This window comes from Musa acuminata, chromosome BXJ2-10 (assembly GCF_036884655.1).
Source record: "Musa acuminata AAA Group cultivar baxijiao chromosome BXJ2-10, Cavendish_Baxijiao_AAA, whole genome shotgun sequence".
Classification (NCBI taxonomy): Eukaryota; Viridiplantae; Streptophyta; class Magnoliopsida; order Zingiberales; family Musaceae; genus Musa; species Musa acuminata.
Window position 1 is genome coordinate 21,125,298 of NC_088347.1, and position 18,149 is coordinate 21,143,446.

At 38.0% G+C, this 18,149-nt stretch overlaps 2 protein-coding genes and 1 non-coding gene across 3 annotated transcripts; 2 read left to right on the top strand and 1 right to left on the bottom strand.

Moving 5' to 3' along the window:
* Nucleotides 1–555: 555 nt before the first annotated feature.
* On the bottom strand, nucleotides 556–3,725 carry LOC135624444 (zinc finger protein CONSTANS-LIKE 13-like). Its single transcript, XM_065128062.1, has 4 exons — nucleotides 2,762–3,725; nucleotides 1,482–1,709; nucleotides 898–1,184; nucleotides 556–805 (listed from the first exon to the last, which is right to left on the bottom strand). The coding sequence occupies exons 1-4, from the start codon at nucleotides 3,545–3,547 to the stop codon at nucleotides 691–693; spliced, it is 1,416 nt and encodes a 471-aa protein (XP_064984134.1). The 5' UTR covers nucleotides 3,548–3,725; the 3' UTR covers nucleotides 556–690.
* Nucleotides 3,726–10,325: 6,600 nt separating this feature from the next.
* On the top strand, nucleotides 10,326–16,130 carry LOC103974932 (aspartokinase 2, chloroplastic). Its single transcript, XM_065128063.1, has 14 exons — nucleotides 10,326–10,483; nucleotides 10,591–11,057; nucleotides 11,143–11,225; nucleotides 11,330–11,370; nucleotides 12,534–12,688; nucleotides 13,272–13,421; nucleotides 13,509–13,604; nucleotides 13,782–13,898; nucleotides 14,267–14,386; nucleotides 14,488–14,580; nucleotides 14,672–14,788; nucleotides 15,304–15,420; nucleotides 15,552–15,614; nucleotides 15,723–16,130. The coding sequence occupies exons 2-14, from the start codon at nucleotides 10,656–10,658 to the stop codon at nucleotides 15,876–15,878; spliced, it is 1,710 nt and encodes a 569-aa protein (XP_064984135.1). The 5' UTR covers nucleotides 10,326–10,483; nucleotides 10,591–10,655; the 3' UTR covers nucleotides 15,879–16,130.
* Nucleotides 16,131–17,120: 990 nt separating this feature from the next.
* On the top strand, nucleotides 17,121–17,201 carry TRNAL-AAG (transfer RNA leucine (anticodon AAG)). The gene has a single exon. It is a non-coding gene; the product is annotated as a tRNA-Leu (tRNA).
* Nucleotides 17,202–18,149: the final 948 nt, after the last annotated feature.

Below are 18,149 nucleotides of genomic sequence, written 5' to 3' on the forward strand. Positions count from 1 at the left end.
TAGGAGAGTGCAAAGATTTTAAGGGTTTCCGATTTTTAATTATTTATTTATTTATGTAAAGTAATCAAATATACCTTTTCATTGCAAATAACTCCCTTTTGTCAACTCAGAGGGAGAAAAAGTAAATTAAAATTTTAAGTTGATTAATCAACTCAGAGGGAGAAAAAGTAAATTAAAATTTTAAGTTGATTAATCAAATACAAAAGTGAAGGCCGGATCGGATCTATCTGCTTCTCTCTTTTGCAAATAATAACACGAGATTATTTAAGATATATGTTTTGATTTTTTTTACATAAAAAAAAATATTTATAATTATTCATAAATTTTCAGTATATATATATATATATATATCATTTTTGTTGTGTGGAGCAGCACAGAAGACTAGCATGTCAAAGTAGAACCATTCATGATGCATCCCATGGTGGGCAGATTAAAGTTAACTTGGACTAAGAACACAGGATCATAGCAGATCACTCTTGGGTTAATTGAACTCAGATTTCATACCAATCAGATGGACTCAATCTTTAAACAATCCATCAGAGAATTAAGAATCAATGGGGATGGGAGCTCCATCAAAAGAAACATAGATTTGATTAGCAGATGACACAGCATATCATCACTCATTTCTAAAATTCCTCTTAGAACATGACCAAGAAGGTATTTACACCTAATTTATTAGTGCATGCCCATTCAGCCATTGTTTACAACATCTAATGCCTCGGTGGACTTGACGAAGCGACCTTTTACACGCTTCCTTGTGTCAGCCCTCACCTTCCTAGACTCATATCGAATGTGCTTATCGTACCTGCATAGAATTCATAACTAAGAACATCAAGAGAACTCTTGGACGACGATTACAGTCTCATATAAGTAAAATGCAGAAGAATAGATCCATGCCTGCGTGTTTTTCTTTTCTCCCTATAGCGCAACATGGCGTTGCCTCTGTTTTTGGCTAGCATCTCGCTGTCAAATCTCTTTGTTTCTTTGACCGTTTCATTTCCGACTAGCAGTTCTCCTTGTTCTCTGAATGAAATTTGTTTGGCACCAACAGATTCATGCTCATGTGATAAATCAACAAATGGTCTAATCCTGGTCAATGTGTTGTTTCCAGAGGCTGTTGGTCCTTCAACTGGTGAACAGCTTGAACCGTGCTTCCTTTTGGTGGCGGTGCTTACGGTCCTCAGCTGCAGTAAAAAGAAAAACCAAGAGTAAGAACTATATGACATACAATCAATTAAAACACTATATCATACCTTATCTCACTCCTAGCATTCAAGGGAAATAAGAAAAGGAGAAGCTTTATCTTTAAGATGTTAGATATTACTCGATAGATTCTGTGAACTCTTGAATCATTTGTCACAATTGCTAACCTGATAATGATGGAAATAAACTCAGAATTACCTGACCAGGCAGTGGCACTATTATATTGTATTACCTTGTGTAAGATATTGTATCAAGAAATAAACAGCGAGATGGCTCACAGTTTGTGACTGCCTGTGGCGAACATTTGTCAACAATATATCATCATTCGAGGAAGGACATCTTGCATCACCTATATCTTCCAATACTTTTGTGGTCTCCAATGAATTTTCCTTGTGAAGGTCATTGAAGTTCTTGATCATAAATGCCTCATTGTTTGTACCATATGCAATTTCATGATCAAAAGAATCCTTCTGGTCTCCCAATCTTCCAAGGTTAAAATCCCATATCTGGACATCAGCAAACAGACTTTATAAGAGAGTAGCCATGAAAACCGCAACCGACATTATGTGTTGTAAGCATTGATAAGGACAAACTAGTAAAGAAAGCAGAAAGAAAGAAATAAGTTTACTAGCCCATCAGATGACTAATTTGAGTAGCAAGATAACCACATTCCCATGGTCGAATATAGAAAATTTGACCAATTTGACTTGGACTGTGCCAGTTTTAGGGACATCATCCAATAAAGAACAATTATGAGAGGCACCATCCGACAAAAAACAAATAATACGGGTTTTCTCCACTAACCTGTCCCTCTTATATCGCCCCCACTAGATAACTTTTCGAACCACCTCTGCCTTCTACAGTAAAATAGATCTCACATACCCACATTGTATCTGGATGCCAATCAGGTTCTTTCAGGGACACTTTAAGCAATACAATACAACAAAATACCTCATCAAACAAACACAATGATACTTTACGTATATGGTAAGGAGTCTGAAATATTTTTTCCTTAACAAAGTGGAACATCACGGGGAACCGAAAAGAAGGAGGATATCATCGGGCAAAGAACAGATAAAAAGAAATGGAAAGAACAAAAAGACAAACTATAAAACTCTTCAAAATGTATATTTCCTTAAGCAAAAAGAATTGGGTGCAAGATTAATGTTAGGCATGGATGTGGCTCCTAACTCCAACAATATTACCAGATCTTTTGCGCCTCCAATTACTCCGATCTGAGCCACGACCTTGAACAGTGTTGTTGTTTAATTTAGATCAAGAAATTTTGACACAAATTCAAGGGGTTGACCTTTGAGACTTGATATATAGCTTGCCTACAACTCTATTTAAGATCAAAGTGGTCAGCAACTTTCCTGGAATCAGCCTATCACCATTTCCATAATGTTATCTCAGAAATTAGAAAAGTTGTCTTTTTTATAGGACGTTTTCTTTGACTTTTGGAGATCAATTGTTCTAATTTCAGCTAAAAGGATCTTAAATATATCACGAGGACATGGAAGATACTGCAAAGTGAACAGAGATGCACAGAGTACTAAACCTGCGCGGGATGATGCGGAAGTCTGCAGTCCCACAGGATATCCTCCTCCTCCACCTCCTCCTCAACAAGCCGATCGCTTCCCTTAAGCTCGGTCGGTGCCGACATGAGCAGGGCGGTGTACGGCATTGGCTGTGATTCCTGGAGCTCCTCGTGGCCTCTGCCAGTCCGATGCGGCGTGCTCGGGATGAGATCGCATGCCGCCGAGGCCGCCACCTCCGTCTTGGCGAGCTCCACCAGCTGGTGGAACAGGGGCTTCAGGTTTTGGTGGTTCTTCTGCCGCTTGACCACGCCAGGCATCTTGGGGGCGCAGGGCACGTAGATGTCCTGGAACAACGGATCGACGGACAAGATTGGGTCCAGGGACGACCAATTCGACAGCAACTGGTCCGCCGTCGGGTTTAGAGAAGTGGGAGGAGGGCTCGCCTCCTTTGAAGAGAGATCGAAGCCCCAAGAAACGGCGAGCTCGAGGGCAGTGGGGCAACCGGAGAAGCCCTCGATGGGAACCCTCGGGTGGTCATGGTGGCCGCCGCCGCCGTGGGAGTCCCAGTCGCAGTCGGCGCAGAGGGCGCGGCCGTCGACGACGCAGCGGGCGGCGGCGGGCTGGGACCCGCAGTCGTCGCAGATCGGGGACCGCACGTGCTTCCCGGACAGCGCGTTCGCCGCGTGCACGTGGCGGTCGCATGCGACGCAGAGCCGAGCTGCGTCCGCGCGGCAGAAGAGGGTCGCCGCCGCCCCCCCGCAGTACTCGCACCCCGACCGCCGCCCCACGCCGTTCCCCTCCGCCATCCCCGTATCAGAACTGGAACCTTTGCCGCACGAACCGTTGTCCACTACCAACAACAACAACGAAAACAACCCTGAACCCAAAGCCGTAGTCCTCGAGTTCGGGATGGCGGAGCGGCTAGGAGGCGGAAGCCCATCACTTATAGACGAAAGCCTTTAACGGACCAGAGTGGCGACCACGAGGGAGGATGGAAGAGGCGGAGCGCCCGAGGGAGTCAGGTGGCATGGGGCCTGCGTGAGTACCTATTTTCTACCGGCCCCCTTACTTGTCCAAATGCATGGGTCCCGCAATACCTTTCCAGGCAACCAAAGCGGGCATGCATTTAGTCGTCAGGTTCTCGCTTCCCGGAGACCGCGATGTGGGTGGACGTCGACCGGTGTCTCAATCGGCAGTAAAAGGAAGAAGGTGTGCGTGGCGCCATTTTTCCTTCGCCGTAAACTACCAGTGAAACCAGAGAGAGAGAGAGATTGATACTTAGGTCATGCATGGCTAGTCTGCGACTTGTACGGGCTTTTTAGATATAGCTTTGTGAATTCTTCTTTAGCTGAACGCACAGTGGATTGAGCTGAGGCGGCGAGAACACAGAAAAAGAAAAAGAAAAAGAAGATATTTCTTCTTGGAAAAAGAACTCCGTGTTAGAATTAATGTCATGAAACCACAATGCAGTAAATTTCTATTGCATTGGAAAATGGAGATCTTACGTTTTCTAGCTATGAGTTAGAGGCTTGTGTGTATATATATATATATATATTTATATTTATTTATTTATTTATTTATCTCTCTAAATTTAAGTTTAATGTATCCATCCTATATATATATATATATATATATATATATATATATATATATGATGGATACATTAAACTTAAATTTAGAGAGATAAATATAAAAATTATTGAACTTAAGGGATGTATGCATGTGTCTTGGCAAATGATGAAAAACAAAAAGATATAATCAATTTACAAGTAATTGGAACATTATGATCAATTAGTGTTGTCGAATGGATTAAGCTGGTTGTAATAATATTAAAAATCCATATATTATCCATATAGTTAGTTATTTTAATATTTTAGATCTCTATACTTTAAAAAAATTAGATTGATATTCTTATAGTTATGAAAATAAAATATCTATATTTTATTACCATAATAATATCAATTTTATTAACAAAAATATAAAAACAAAAAATAAAATGATAATTTAAGTGTTTCAATTGATGGTGACAAACGACGACGTTGCTAAGAGACCGTATATGACTATTATGGATGAGGAAAGTGACAATAAGAGGTGAAGGGCACTATACATCTATGTCGACGTTGACGTAATTATCAAGCGACGAAAGGATTGTTGATGCATATACCAAGTGGCATCGCTCTACATTTACATCGATATCGACTCAAATGCAGAGCAATCCTCACCTCTCGTCGCCGCTCTCCTCTTCCATAATACCCACCCATGACCCCTAGTAGCGTTATTATCCACCACCACTAAACATATCTTTTTACACTTTATTTTTGTGTTTTCATTAGTACACAATATTGTTATGAGAAATGTGATAGAAGATAAGATTTCCCCAACTTGATAGAAGATAAGATTTCCCAACTATATGAGGAAATCTCTCTATTCTATTTATTCTGTTGAGGGAAATCCTTCCTCCTAATCTGTATAAATAGGAGAGGGAACATGTTAATATATTCAAGCTAAAGCTATTTCATTTCTACAATAAAGCTTCTTCAATTATTGTTCTTATCTTCTATTATTTCTATCAAAATGGACTTAGATATTTTATTTTTATAACTATAGGGATATTTTTAAAGTGTAGAGATTGGAATGTTAAAGTTAGGGGGAAAATTTATAATTAGTTGGATACTTGATAAAGTAGGATATAAATAATTTCTTGCATTAAAGCTCTAATGATGGCTTTTATGGCTAATTATAGATTACCCTCTTAATTATCTATCTTTAGTATTTCAGTCCATACATTTTTAAAAGTTACATTTGGATCCTTATATATACGAAAGTGGAACATTGAAATCTCTATATATGATTAACAAAGTAATTTTAAATGATTAAAAAAAGGTTTTGTTGGAATAACGAGATTAAATGTTTCATTTTCGTAAGTACAAGAATTTCAATATAATTTTTTAAAGTATATGAATCGATATACTAAAGATAATTAATTACAAAGAATAGTATGTAATAGCCCTTACCTATAGGATGATGTACTTAGTTTTATGATCTATCAAATAACTATAACTTTCTACCTTTATCTCTAATTACTTTTAACTCCTATCACCCTCATTAGTTTCCATCCACTAAATCAAGGCATAAAATTAATCTAGCTGACATGCCTAAAACAATTCAAAAACTTAAAAGTTTCTCTTGATTTACTAATCAACAAAAGCACATTAAACTCATTATAAGTTCATAAATCAATAAGTCAAATAATAGGTTTATCCTTATGGTATGATTATATTAAAATGTTAATTAAAAGGTCAACAAATACAAATCTATACACAAAGACCCAAATCAAAGTTACACTAGTAAACATTTTGATAGCATGTACTGGTGTGAGTAAAAACGATCACAAAACATATCCTCAACTATAACTCAAGGATAAAATATTTGAATAACAATCCCAATATAGTTCGGTCGATGGCTTGCTATTATTAAAAACTTATTTTTAGAAAATCATGCAACTATAAACTTACCACTTGAAAAGTATCACATTGTGAAGTAACTTTCAAAACTTTGATTCCTTATCGGGGCTAGCAAGCAGTACCCCTTTGACTGTCCATCGCTAGCACAGTGTTATAGGGGTCCATATGGCTCGGCATTGTACCATAGAAGACTGTACGAGTTGATCCACGCTGCAAGAGACTGCATGAGCTAACCCGTGTCGACGGGGATCGTAATGAGTGGTTGTCTATATGAATGCGCCACGGAAGGATGTACGGGCAATCCCTATCATTCGTAGTCCCATCCCATTGGCTTCACAAGTATAAATATTAGTCCTTGGTGCTCAAATAAGGACCGGACTCTAGACCCAAAAAAGAGCTATAGTCCCTACTAAACAAATGTCGGAGGAGTCATGTCGAAACCCCCCCCCCCCCTCCCTCCCACACCCAATCCAACCCAACACACTAACCTATGGTGCAGAATACTAGAGAGATTGAACTCATGTAAGCCCTACCTCAGGACAACTATAAAAGTTCAGAGGCCATCTCGAAGCTGCCCTCGCCGGCCCCCATCCAAACCCTCTCTCATCTCACCTCAGGAGGACCTTCCAAAATGATCATGTGCCTTCCGAATAGGATCGAGACATTCGACTCCAGATCCACAACTTTAAGTTGTTAACAAGAATAATCATATTTTACATAGGAAATAAGTAGCATTTTTTTTTTCTTTCGCAAATGAAAATACATATTTTCTTAGAAAATTGGATTTGCACTTAGTATAAACTTTTTTAGCGCTATAGTTATCTTATTCTTCTCCTCCGGTCAACAATTTTGATACTGAGTAAATCTTTTTTGGTAGTACAATTCCAGGAATCCAGGAACAAACCTTGGCCTTGGATTGTGATGTGTTCTTCCATGGTCCTGATTGAGATGCTTATCTTCCAAGTGCAGCCGGCCATTCAAAATATGGACCACTCTATGTGAATATTCTTTTTTCTTTCTTCCTTTTTCTTTGGGCATCTTTTGATGTTATGGTGCTAATTGGCATCCCACTAAATGATATCTTGTTCTTGCTAGTGGTCCTTTCAAGTTAACTTCATCTTCAATGATTTTTAGTTGAATTACTTACCTGGATATGTATAAGATTTTAGGTTTTACTCACCTTGAATTGATATTAGTAGTAATAAATTTATTTAGGTGATTTAAATTTATTTTAAATTTTGATTTAAATTTTGATTTTATTTTCATGTTGATCTCGACCAAATTAAAATAGCTATTGTAAATTATTTTATGGCTACCCTACTTAGATCTCTTTAGCATTTTGATTTGTATACTTAAAAAATTTCTATTAAAATCTTTGTAGTTATAAAAGTGAAACATTTAACTTCATTTGTATTAATATTATCGTCACATTGCTCTTGCATGAATGACGCCACATTGCTCTTTCTCTCGTGTCTCTTCTTTCTCCTTCAACATCAATATAGATGCAAAGCGTTGTTAGAGGGGGAAGATGAGACGAAGCAATACGGTGCTAACGCAAATGCCTCACCTCTGACAATGATGTAGATGTCTTATTGCTATACCTCATCTTCCTCTTCGTCATCAATATTGATAAGGCTAACCACCGCATCATTGTCATAGACAACCACCCATAGCACTATCGTCCACCACCATTATTGAAAAATTTTTTTTATCTATTGTTTTCATATATTTACTGTATATTCCAACGGTAAAGTCGTTTTAGTAAATGAGGCTCTACGTTTTCTTTTTATAATTATAAATATTTTAATATAATTTTTTACGTCTAAAAATTGAAAATAAAAAAGACCTGATTACAAGGATAATCTATAATTAACCTATTATTTTATCTTAACAAATAGTTGAATTGGAGAAAGAAATATCACTGATAGACTAGCTATTTATTTGGTCTCACTCGTTCCTTGAAGATACTTGAACTGTTTCAAGTTCAATAGTAGTATAATCATTTAATTATATGTAACATCATTAAAAATTGGACAAAAATTGATATGGAGATATATAGCACCACATCATGCCCCACGCCTTGTCTCCATCGAACATTATGCCCACATCACCACCAACCCAACACCTCATCGGGTACTCAGCATTGACACCCACTCAACATCGCCTCAGCTACTCCATCCATCATGCTTCGTTGTCTTTTTCGTGCGAACTCTAATAGAGTTCAACTGAATAATGATCGGTTACTTCGCATAACTAACTTCTTACTTATTTTCAATACAAGAATAAATCAGAGTACTTAAAATATCTCTCATTTTTAACATAATTTTTACAAAAAAATAATATCTAACGACTTTATCATTAATTCTAAATCTTGCAAGCTAGTCGGATAATAAGAATTTTACATTAATTATTCGAATAAATATGAATATCCTAAAAATATCTCTAATTAATATCAAAGCCAAAAGACTTATTAAAACATCATGCCAGTGAAATTATATTAAAAGATCGACTTACCCTATATATATATATATATATATATATATATATATATATATATATATATATATATATATTATTGGTGAACAGATGTATCGTGACCAATGAGTCAGCACGGCTAAGTCCACAGATCAATGTTGGGAGTTCTTTGTCGATTGACCTGGACGTCGAGGTAGTTCGGGCCTTTGCGACGGGATGTTGGTTAGCGTTTTTTAGTCCGAGCGTCGTATGCGTCGTGCTGCGTCTCTTTGCTCCCGGGATAGGTGACAGCTCGCCCTCGTTCACTAGATGGTGATTTCTGGGTCGATACGCTCGTGGCTCGGGGGTGACTACTTCCCTGCAAAAAAGGCCTTCGTCAGGTGATTCCCGAGTTTGGCCCCTCCGAAGAACAAGTCAGTTGTGAGCGGTATTATATTTTCCTCCTCAGTTTTGGAAGCTGGGATAGAGGTCTTTATACTGACTTGAAAGGATCGGTCGTACATGGATTGGTGTGGACATAGCACGACATTAGTACATATTATGGCTTGGTGTGCGGGGTGTTACCGTCCCGGGATTGTCGGGACCAGGCATGTTGAACAGTGTCTTGGAGTACGTGTCTTGGAGTACGAGTTCTGTTATGACGTATAACATCAGCTATGACGTGTCTGCGAAAACATGTATTATCATATACTTTTTAGGGTACTTAAGAAGAGAGAGAGAGAGAGGGTAATTAGTATATATATACAATATCGACTTACTAATTACTGTATATATATAAATATATATAAAGGAAAAATCTAATATGACCGAAAGCGGGCAAGACGGGGACCAAAGGTCGCTTTCGGCATGGGGCGACGCGAGCGGGTCGCCGGTAAAAAAGTGCCGGCCGGTGGCGACACCGCTGGGGTCACGGCGCTTTTAGCGGGATAGGAACGACAGTCAGTGGGCCCCATCCGTCGGCAAGCCCCTACTCGTCTTCTTCCTTTCGTCCCGCGGTGGAGACGGCGCCCCACTCGACGTCCCCGGCAACGTGACCCGCGTGCTTATCCTCACCCGCGTTGTCGCTCACCCACTCACGTACCTATCCTCCCCACGCTGTGTTGATGGCTCCCGGTCACTTGCAATCACCAGAATAATACTTCTGTACGTTCAAACCGAGCCAATTTGAATTGGTTGCCATTTACTGGTAGTCAACTCAGCTCACAAGTCCTAAGTCTGGTCTCGAGCCGTATTTGAATGGGTTCAAATCAAGTCATTGTCGGATCCGGTTGACCGTCGACCCTGAATATAATCCTACTATCTAAATCATTCAAAGGAACCCAAATTACTGTGTTGAGGTCCGATTGGAGGTCGATCATAACCCAAATTAGCATCAGAGTTCCCAATCTATCTTATATTAGACCAGTCGCTTATTGTTATCATTATTAGGTGTTTAAATATGCCGCAAACCCAACCCATTTATTTATTATCGGATTACTTTCTCTCTGATCCGATACGTGCGTCGGACGGCAGAAGTAATCGAGATAACCCGACCCGACAAAATTCCATGCTCGGATTGTGTCCGGCTCGTGATGGGATGGCAGATCAGGTTGCAGCTCGCCGCGCCATGGTGCGGAATCACCGTGAAGATCTAATCACTACCGTCGCTTCCATGCGTGATTCATTTCCTAAGGGTGGCATGCGTCTCTACATCTGGCCGCCGCCTCCTCTGGCACCTCTCTCTCTCCCTCCGTCTCCCTTTGCAGATCCCGACGCGATTCGCCTCCGCTTCACTACGATCGGGTAGTTCCCGACGATCTCGAGGTTCGCCTTCGATTCCTGTCGCATCTTCTTGCGTTTTTGCGGGTTTTACATTCTGATTTCTCAGTTCATCTGCTTCGAATTGGTTCGCTCTCGGTTCTTACATCTAGATCGCGGCGAGATCGTTGCGCTCGCGAGATCGTCGGAGGGGAGGCGCGTTTTTTGTCTTTGGATTATGGCAGCAGCTCTCCGATTCGCGGGGATATCTCCCTGTGTAGGGTTTCGAAGGGATCCGTCGACTTCTCTCGCTCTCTCGTCGAGCTTTTCAAGTAAGCTCTGGGTCGAGTTGTCTCCGAGGTCGATAGGTACAAAGAGGGCGCGTGGTTACCCGAGGAATAGGAGTTTGAGGGTGAGCTGCGAGAGGGGAGTTTCTGCTTTCTTCGAGGAGGACGAGGCGGAGAGGCAGGGTGCGGACGGAGATGCCCCGCAGCTGAGCATCGTGATGAAGTTTGGTGGGTCGTCGGTGGCGTCGGCTGAGAGGATGAAAAAGGTTGCTGACCTTATTCTTAGCTTTCCAGAGGAACGGCCGGTGATTGTGCTCTCCGCCATGGGAAAGACGACAAACAATCTTTTGCTGGTGTTACATCTTCTGACCGCTCCCGTCGTTAATCTGTTCCATTATTTTGGATTAATTAGCATGTCTAACTTGCGATTACTCTTAGGCCGGCGAAAAAGCAGTTTGCTGTGGTGTTTCAAATGTATCAGAGCTTCATGAGTTAAGCTTTATTAAGGATCTGCATCTTAAGTACGTGAATGCTTTTCTTTTGTTTCTGTAATGTTTTTGCCGTATTTTCTTGTTCCTGGTGTAATGTATCATGAAAATGGCATTTGGTTGTTCACATTTTTCAGGACAGTCGATGAGCTTGGGCTTGATAAATCTATCGTCTCTGGTGAGTTTATTTTATTCCTTGGCCCATTCCAACCTTTTGGTATGTCATCATTAAAGTTCGATATGGTGTTATATTAAAAGTGTTTCACTGTATATGAAATCTGTATATGCACCATTGTTTAGCAGAATCCCATGATATGTCTATTTTGCAGATAGGGGCTAGGTTATGTAATGGAGTATGAATCATCGCTGTTCATCTAAATTAAGTATGATTATCTAAATATTGTGGAATGAATTCATACTACTGCAAAAGAAGGCTGGATGTAACTTTTGACCTTGGAAAGTCTATTTTATTCTTAGATTCTGAGGCATGAAATTTAGAACTCAATTACTTGTCACAGTGCATTGAAGATCGTTGCAACTGTTATCTCTGTGAGAAAATATGCCTTATATATGGTTTTCTGTTATACGATAGGTTGTGTTGTAATCTGAGTATGCATATTCAATTTCCACATCTGTTTACATTTACTTCAACATCCTCTTAAAAAAGAATAACTCAAGTTTTGAGTTGCTTTCTTTCTGTTTGCCAGCCATATTTGTTGACACGAGTTTTATTTGTGCAACAATGGTAGTTAGGAGGCATGAAATTTCGGATCACAGTAATCTTCATCTTTTTCTAGTACAGACTACTGCATAGTAAGTTTGTTAGTGTTTGACCCGTTGTTCCCTTTGGCTTAGCCTTAAAAAAAAAAATGTCCTCTCTTGTTGAAGCTAATGCAACCTCCAGAAACTTTTGATGTTATGAAGTCAGTAAACAAACACTTCTGAGGAGAGAGGCATTTACTATGTCCCATTTGCATTCCCTCTCTTTTTGCCTCATCTTGCTTTCCCTATTCCTCTTAATCTAGGGTGTTTCACCTTTCCACGTTTAGACTGTCTAATGAAATGGCAGGTAGCCACTGGCCAAGCTAATGGAGCTAGCTTCCTGCCTATGGTTTGCATCAGGACTGCATCTCAGCTTGGTGGGGCTACAAGCTGAGATCATTATATTGACCAATGACTAACTTACATGTTGTTTGAGCCTATCTGATCAGTGAGACATCTTTTGCAATGATGTAAACAGTCCGAACACCATGTGGACATCTTTTGCAGCCAGTGAACTTTTATTCTTGTTACATGCTTGTCGATGCTGATTGATAGTTCCTTGTTTATGACTATTTGCAGGTTTGTTGGATGAGCTAGAGCAACTTCTTAAAGGCATTGCAATGATGAAAGAGCTGACACTTCGTACAAGGGACTATCTTGTTTCATTTGGAGAATGCCTGTCTACAAGAGTCTTTGCAGCATATCTAAATAAAATTGGTGTAAAGGCACGACAGGTACCTGTTCTGTCATCTTCATCAGCTTATTACACAGATATGGATGATGTCTTGTATTTAAATTTTGTGACTTCTTGGAGAATAAGCCGACTTCTTACCGATTGAAAATTGAGGATTGGTGATATAAGCTTGTTTGCTAACAAGCCTAGATAGTCTAGGTACTACTTTGTCACTTAAGAATGTCCATCGATTACTTGTTTTTGCTTGTAATTCTTGTATTTTAGGGTATAGGATAAGATTTATCATTCTTATGTGATTGATTATGCAACCTCTATTCATATTCTAAGAACTTAAATTTGACTCTTTTGTGAGGAGTTCTTGCACATTCATCAGAATTTTAAGTTCAGCTTCAATTGATGATTAAATCTTCAAAATGTGTTCCATTATTCTCTCTACAAATTTTCTTATGGAAGACACTCTCAAGATAGCACATCACATTGATGAAATATGATAACTGTTCTTTTTTATTAATACCTAAAATCAGATTGGCTTCTCTGGTTTTCTTCTGGAACCTGCTTCTGTGGTTCTTACATGTCCCTACATATGAAATTAACTGATTATATTGCTGCCAAATCTTTTGCAGTATGATGCATTTGATATTGGTTTCATAACAACAGATGACTTTACAAATGCGGATATCTTGGAAGCAACTTATCCTGCCATTGCTAAGAGGTTACACGGTGACTGGATTAATAATCCAGCAATCCCTATTGTTACTGGCTTTCTTGGGAAGGTGTGAAGCCCTTAGGCCAACTTTATACAATTGTATAAAACATCAAATTTGAATGGTCTTGGTGCACTTGTTTTCCTCTACATGCAGGGTTGGAAATCCTGTGCGGTCACTACACTAGGCAGGGGTGGAAGTGATTTGACTGCAACAACTATTGGTAAAGCTTTGGGATTGCGAGAAATCCAGGTCATTCTTTAGGGTCTTTGTATTAAGGGATTTATTTGATCTTAACCTTCATACTGATATGCTAATGATACCTTTACAGTTGCCATGATTTGTTATCAAATCTATTATGTGTTGTCGCCCTTTGTTTTTTAGTTGAATATCATCCACTATATGCCCTTGAATTTTCAACTGTTACAGGTCTGGAAGGATGTTGATGGCGTTCTGACATGCGACCCTAATATATATCCCAGTGCAAGGCCCGTACCACATTTGACATTTGAAGAGGCAGCTGAGCTTGCCTATTTTGGTGCACAGGTATGCCTGCATCTGCTTCATGTCCACATTATTCTCAGTGACTCTAAATTTGGTTTGATACTAATTACATGCATATACTCAAGACAGCAGGAGTCTTATTAACTAGTATCTCTTCTTGGATTTGGTCTACATGTGAAATTTCTTGTCTGCTTTTTGCTTGATGTTTCAACATCAGTAGAATCAACTCCGTTGGTGGTAGCCTCAAATTAAGTGTACTACACCAACCCTCGTGGTGCTATTAATGTTTTCCAAAATGTCAATCTTTGCTTTATGATTGTTGCATGTTACAGCCATTTTCATAAAGTATAAAGTATTGCTCTTTGTTTCTTCACACATTCATGTTAAAATTTCCATTGTCTGAAGTTCAGGTTTTGCATCCACTATCAATGAGACCTGCTCGAGAAGGTGATATACCAGTGAGGGTCAAGAATTCCTACAACCCTCAAGCTCCTGGTACTGTCATCACTAAGGAAAGAGATATGAGCAAGGTTTGTTGGATCATCTCGTGTGATCGATTCCATCCTAGAATGAGGCCATTGATCTCAGCTTTTGTTTACTCAGAGACTTCATTTTCTTGTGTGTAGCTCAGGCTGTGCTAACCAGCATTGTTTTGAAATCAAATATTACCATGTTGGATATAGTGAGCACTCGAATGCTTGGTCAGTATGGCTTCTTAGCAAAGGTAGGAAATTGTGTTGTTTCCTTGACATCATACTATGTGTTTTGGTTCGTTTGTAATTCATAATTGTTACTATTGTGCTCTCTAAGTGCAGGTTTTTGCTATATTTGAAGATTTGGGTATATCTGTTGACTGTGTTGCGACAAGTGAAGTCAGTATCTCTTTGACATTGGATCCATCAAAACTTTGGAGTCGAGAATTAATTCAGCAGGCAAGTACATGAGCCAAAGTTGATGCTAGATGCAGAAGAATTAGAAAAATTCACTTGTCAATGAATAGCGGAATTATAAAACTAACCGATTTTTATTATCCTTGTTTGCTTTAGATAGTTATCATTTGTAATAGAGCTATGAGATAATTCACAATCTAATATCTAGTTTAGTGCTCAATGGGTACCCATTTCTTTCTCAAATATGGATAATGCTAGACTAAGAATGCGTGAGCACCTTGACGTAATAAATACTTTGTGAGATTAGGACTTCCTATCCTGATTTGAAGCATTGAATTTTTCTCCTTACAAACGTAATGTTATGTCTAACTGGGATTTTACTGATTTCATCCAGTCATCCCTGTCCACGTTTTTTTATCTGTTCTTGTCTTTCTAGCTGAAAATTTGTCTTCATCATGATACACACATATGTACAATATGGTCGTCCAGCTAGGACCTTTATTTTCATCTCACATACTACCCTGATTGCTCTGTCCACCTTGAACAAATCAATGCAGGAGCTTGATCATGTGGTCGAAGAGCTTGAGAAAATTGCAGTCGTTCATCTCCTTCAGCATAGATCAATAATCTCTCTCGTTGGGAATGTACAGCGGTCTTCCTTGATACTAGAAAAGGTTTAACTCTGTCTCCATATCATAATTGATGATCGTCTTCCTTAATCTCCTATCACCCAGTTTTCTTTACAACATTATTTCTTGCGGTCAATGTTTGACTATGTACTATGCAAATGTGTGCATGATGTCAGGCATTCAATGTTCTTCGGAAGAACGGAGTGAATGTCCAGATGATCTCTCAGGGAGCATCTAAGGTACATCTAGTGGCTCTATGTCCTACTTCCTTTGTAGCTTTTGGTAATCGAGTCTGGTTCAATTATGCATGTTAATTTGATGCTAGTTTGCTCATCCCTCCACCGCAGGTAAACATTTCCTTGATAGTCAATGATGATGAGGCAAAGCAGTGTGTCAAGGCTCTGCATTCAGCGTTCTTTGAGAATGGTTTCCTTTCAGAAGTCGGAGAAGCAGAATTTTCGGGTAACGGCACCACAATTCCCTCCAACGTCTCTGTGATGTAATCACAATCAATTCGCATCAGGTGACAACAACCAATGCCTTATCTCCCTTCAAAGGGTTGGTTGATTTGCTTAGGTTAATCTATTTGATTCTTTCCCACAAGCTGTGGGTTGCAACGCCACGCCTTTGTTGAATAGACCTTTTTTCTTGGTTGTAAGCCATGCCACAAGATGCAGCTGTAGGTACGCCAAATTGCAATTTTGTTCATTGGAATCAAACCCGATTCTGATTATATGCTTTTCGAGATTTATTTACTTGTGTGCATTCATTAAAATTTTAGATGGTATTTCCACCACCCCTAAGATTTTTGTCAGCAATATTTTTTATGATTTGCTTGCATGCCAGAACTCATTTGGCTATTAATTTTGTAAACAATGCGGTTTTCTATACCAATGTGGTGAATTGATATGATAGTGACTGTCATCAAATTGGTTCTACATCAGTTTAGTGTCAGCAATCTTTCTCCATCTAGAAGTTAAATAATATAATGATGATTATTTTCTACTATGAGAATTATTTCTTAATTTATTTTTGAATTTTGGTATATTTTTAGAAATTGCTATGCTTGTGCATATCTTCAAATCAGTTGGTAACACAGCAGAAATGTAAAACTCCGGGGTTTCCCTCCTTTTTGATACGCTGTACCCGCAAGTTAGGGAGCAGTCCGATACAAAGGCTTTTCGGCTTTGTAACGACGGGGGAATTGAACGGTATGGAAATTAAACTTGCACACTGTTTTCTCGATCGAGAGGATTAAGAGACTACACATTCGCTGGAGGAAGGAATTAAGACAAGATCGAGAGGATTTCTAGTTGTGAAAGTTGCACACTGTTTTCTCGATCATTCTAATGTTTAGGAAGATAAAGTATAGATAAAGACGACCATTTTAGGAGAAGAAACCCCAAAGGAAACTAATGCTTAAGCAACAATAAAATCATAAGTTATAACTATTTTAAGTCTATTATATATATTTTTATCATAATTGAGATTTATAAAAACTTAATATCTTTAATTAAGTTCAGAATATGTAAATTTTTATTAAGTTTTTTAGTCTTGTTTTATCTATTTTTGTATCATTAATATTAATTTATTTATTTTTGGTCTTTTAAGCACCAATCATTTTAAATAATTTTTTATTTTATTTTTTAAATTCTAATTACTTTTATTATACTAATCTAAGGTCTAATGTACTCTAATCGTTGATATAATCAAATATATTTTATATTTAAGGCTATAATCACAACGTTGAGATGGCCGAGTTGGTCTAAGGCGCCAGATTAAGGTTCTGGTCCGAAAGGGCGTGGGTTCAAATCCCACTCTCAACATATTTATTAATTTTGTGTGTTTTATCGATTATTTATTATTTTAATTTTTTTAAAAAAGATATTGAACTATTTTTTAAACAATTTATTCTTTTTCTTCGCGTAAAATCTTAGTATTGTATCTTTTAAAACTTTTGAAAATCTTAAACTATTTTTTCTTTCAACATTTATTTGTATTTCATGATTTTTTTTACTATAAACAACCGTGGTTTAAAAACAATTTATGTTTTTATTAATTTTGTGTGTTTTATCGATTATTTATTATTTTAATTTTTTTAAAAAAGATATTGAACTATTTTTTAAACAATTTATTCTTTTTCTTCGCGTAAAATCTTAGTATTGTATCTTTTAAAACTTTTGAAAATCTTTAACTATTTTTTCTTTCAACATTTATTTGTATTTCATGATTTTTTTTACTATAAACAACCGTGGTTTAAAAACAATTTATGTTTTTGAACTTTTAATAATCTCTTTTTTCCTTTCAACATTTATTTGTATTTCATGATTTATTTTTTTGGCTCTAAATATTTAGAACTTTTTTCCTTTTAATAAGCCATGCCACAAGATGCAGCTTTAGGTACGCCAAATTGCAATTTTGTTCTTTGCTACCCATTCCATTGGAATCAAACCCGATTCTGATTATATGCTTTTCGAGATTTATTTACTACCTGTGTGCATTCATTAAAATTTTAGATGGTATTTCCACCACCCCTAAGATTTTTGTCCATCGATCTAATGTTTAGGAAGATAAAGTATAAATAAAGATGATCATTTTAGGAGAAAAAACCCCAAACGAAACTAATGCTTCAGCAACAATAAAATCATAAGTAATAACTATTTTAAGTTTATTTTATAGGATTTTTTTTTTATCATCATTGAGATTTATAAAAATTTATTATCTTTAATTAAGTTCAGAATATTTAACTTTTTATTAAGATTTTTATCTCTTAT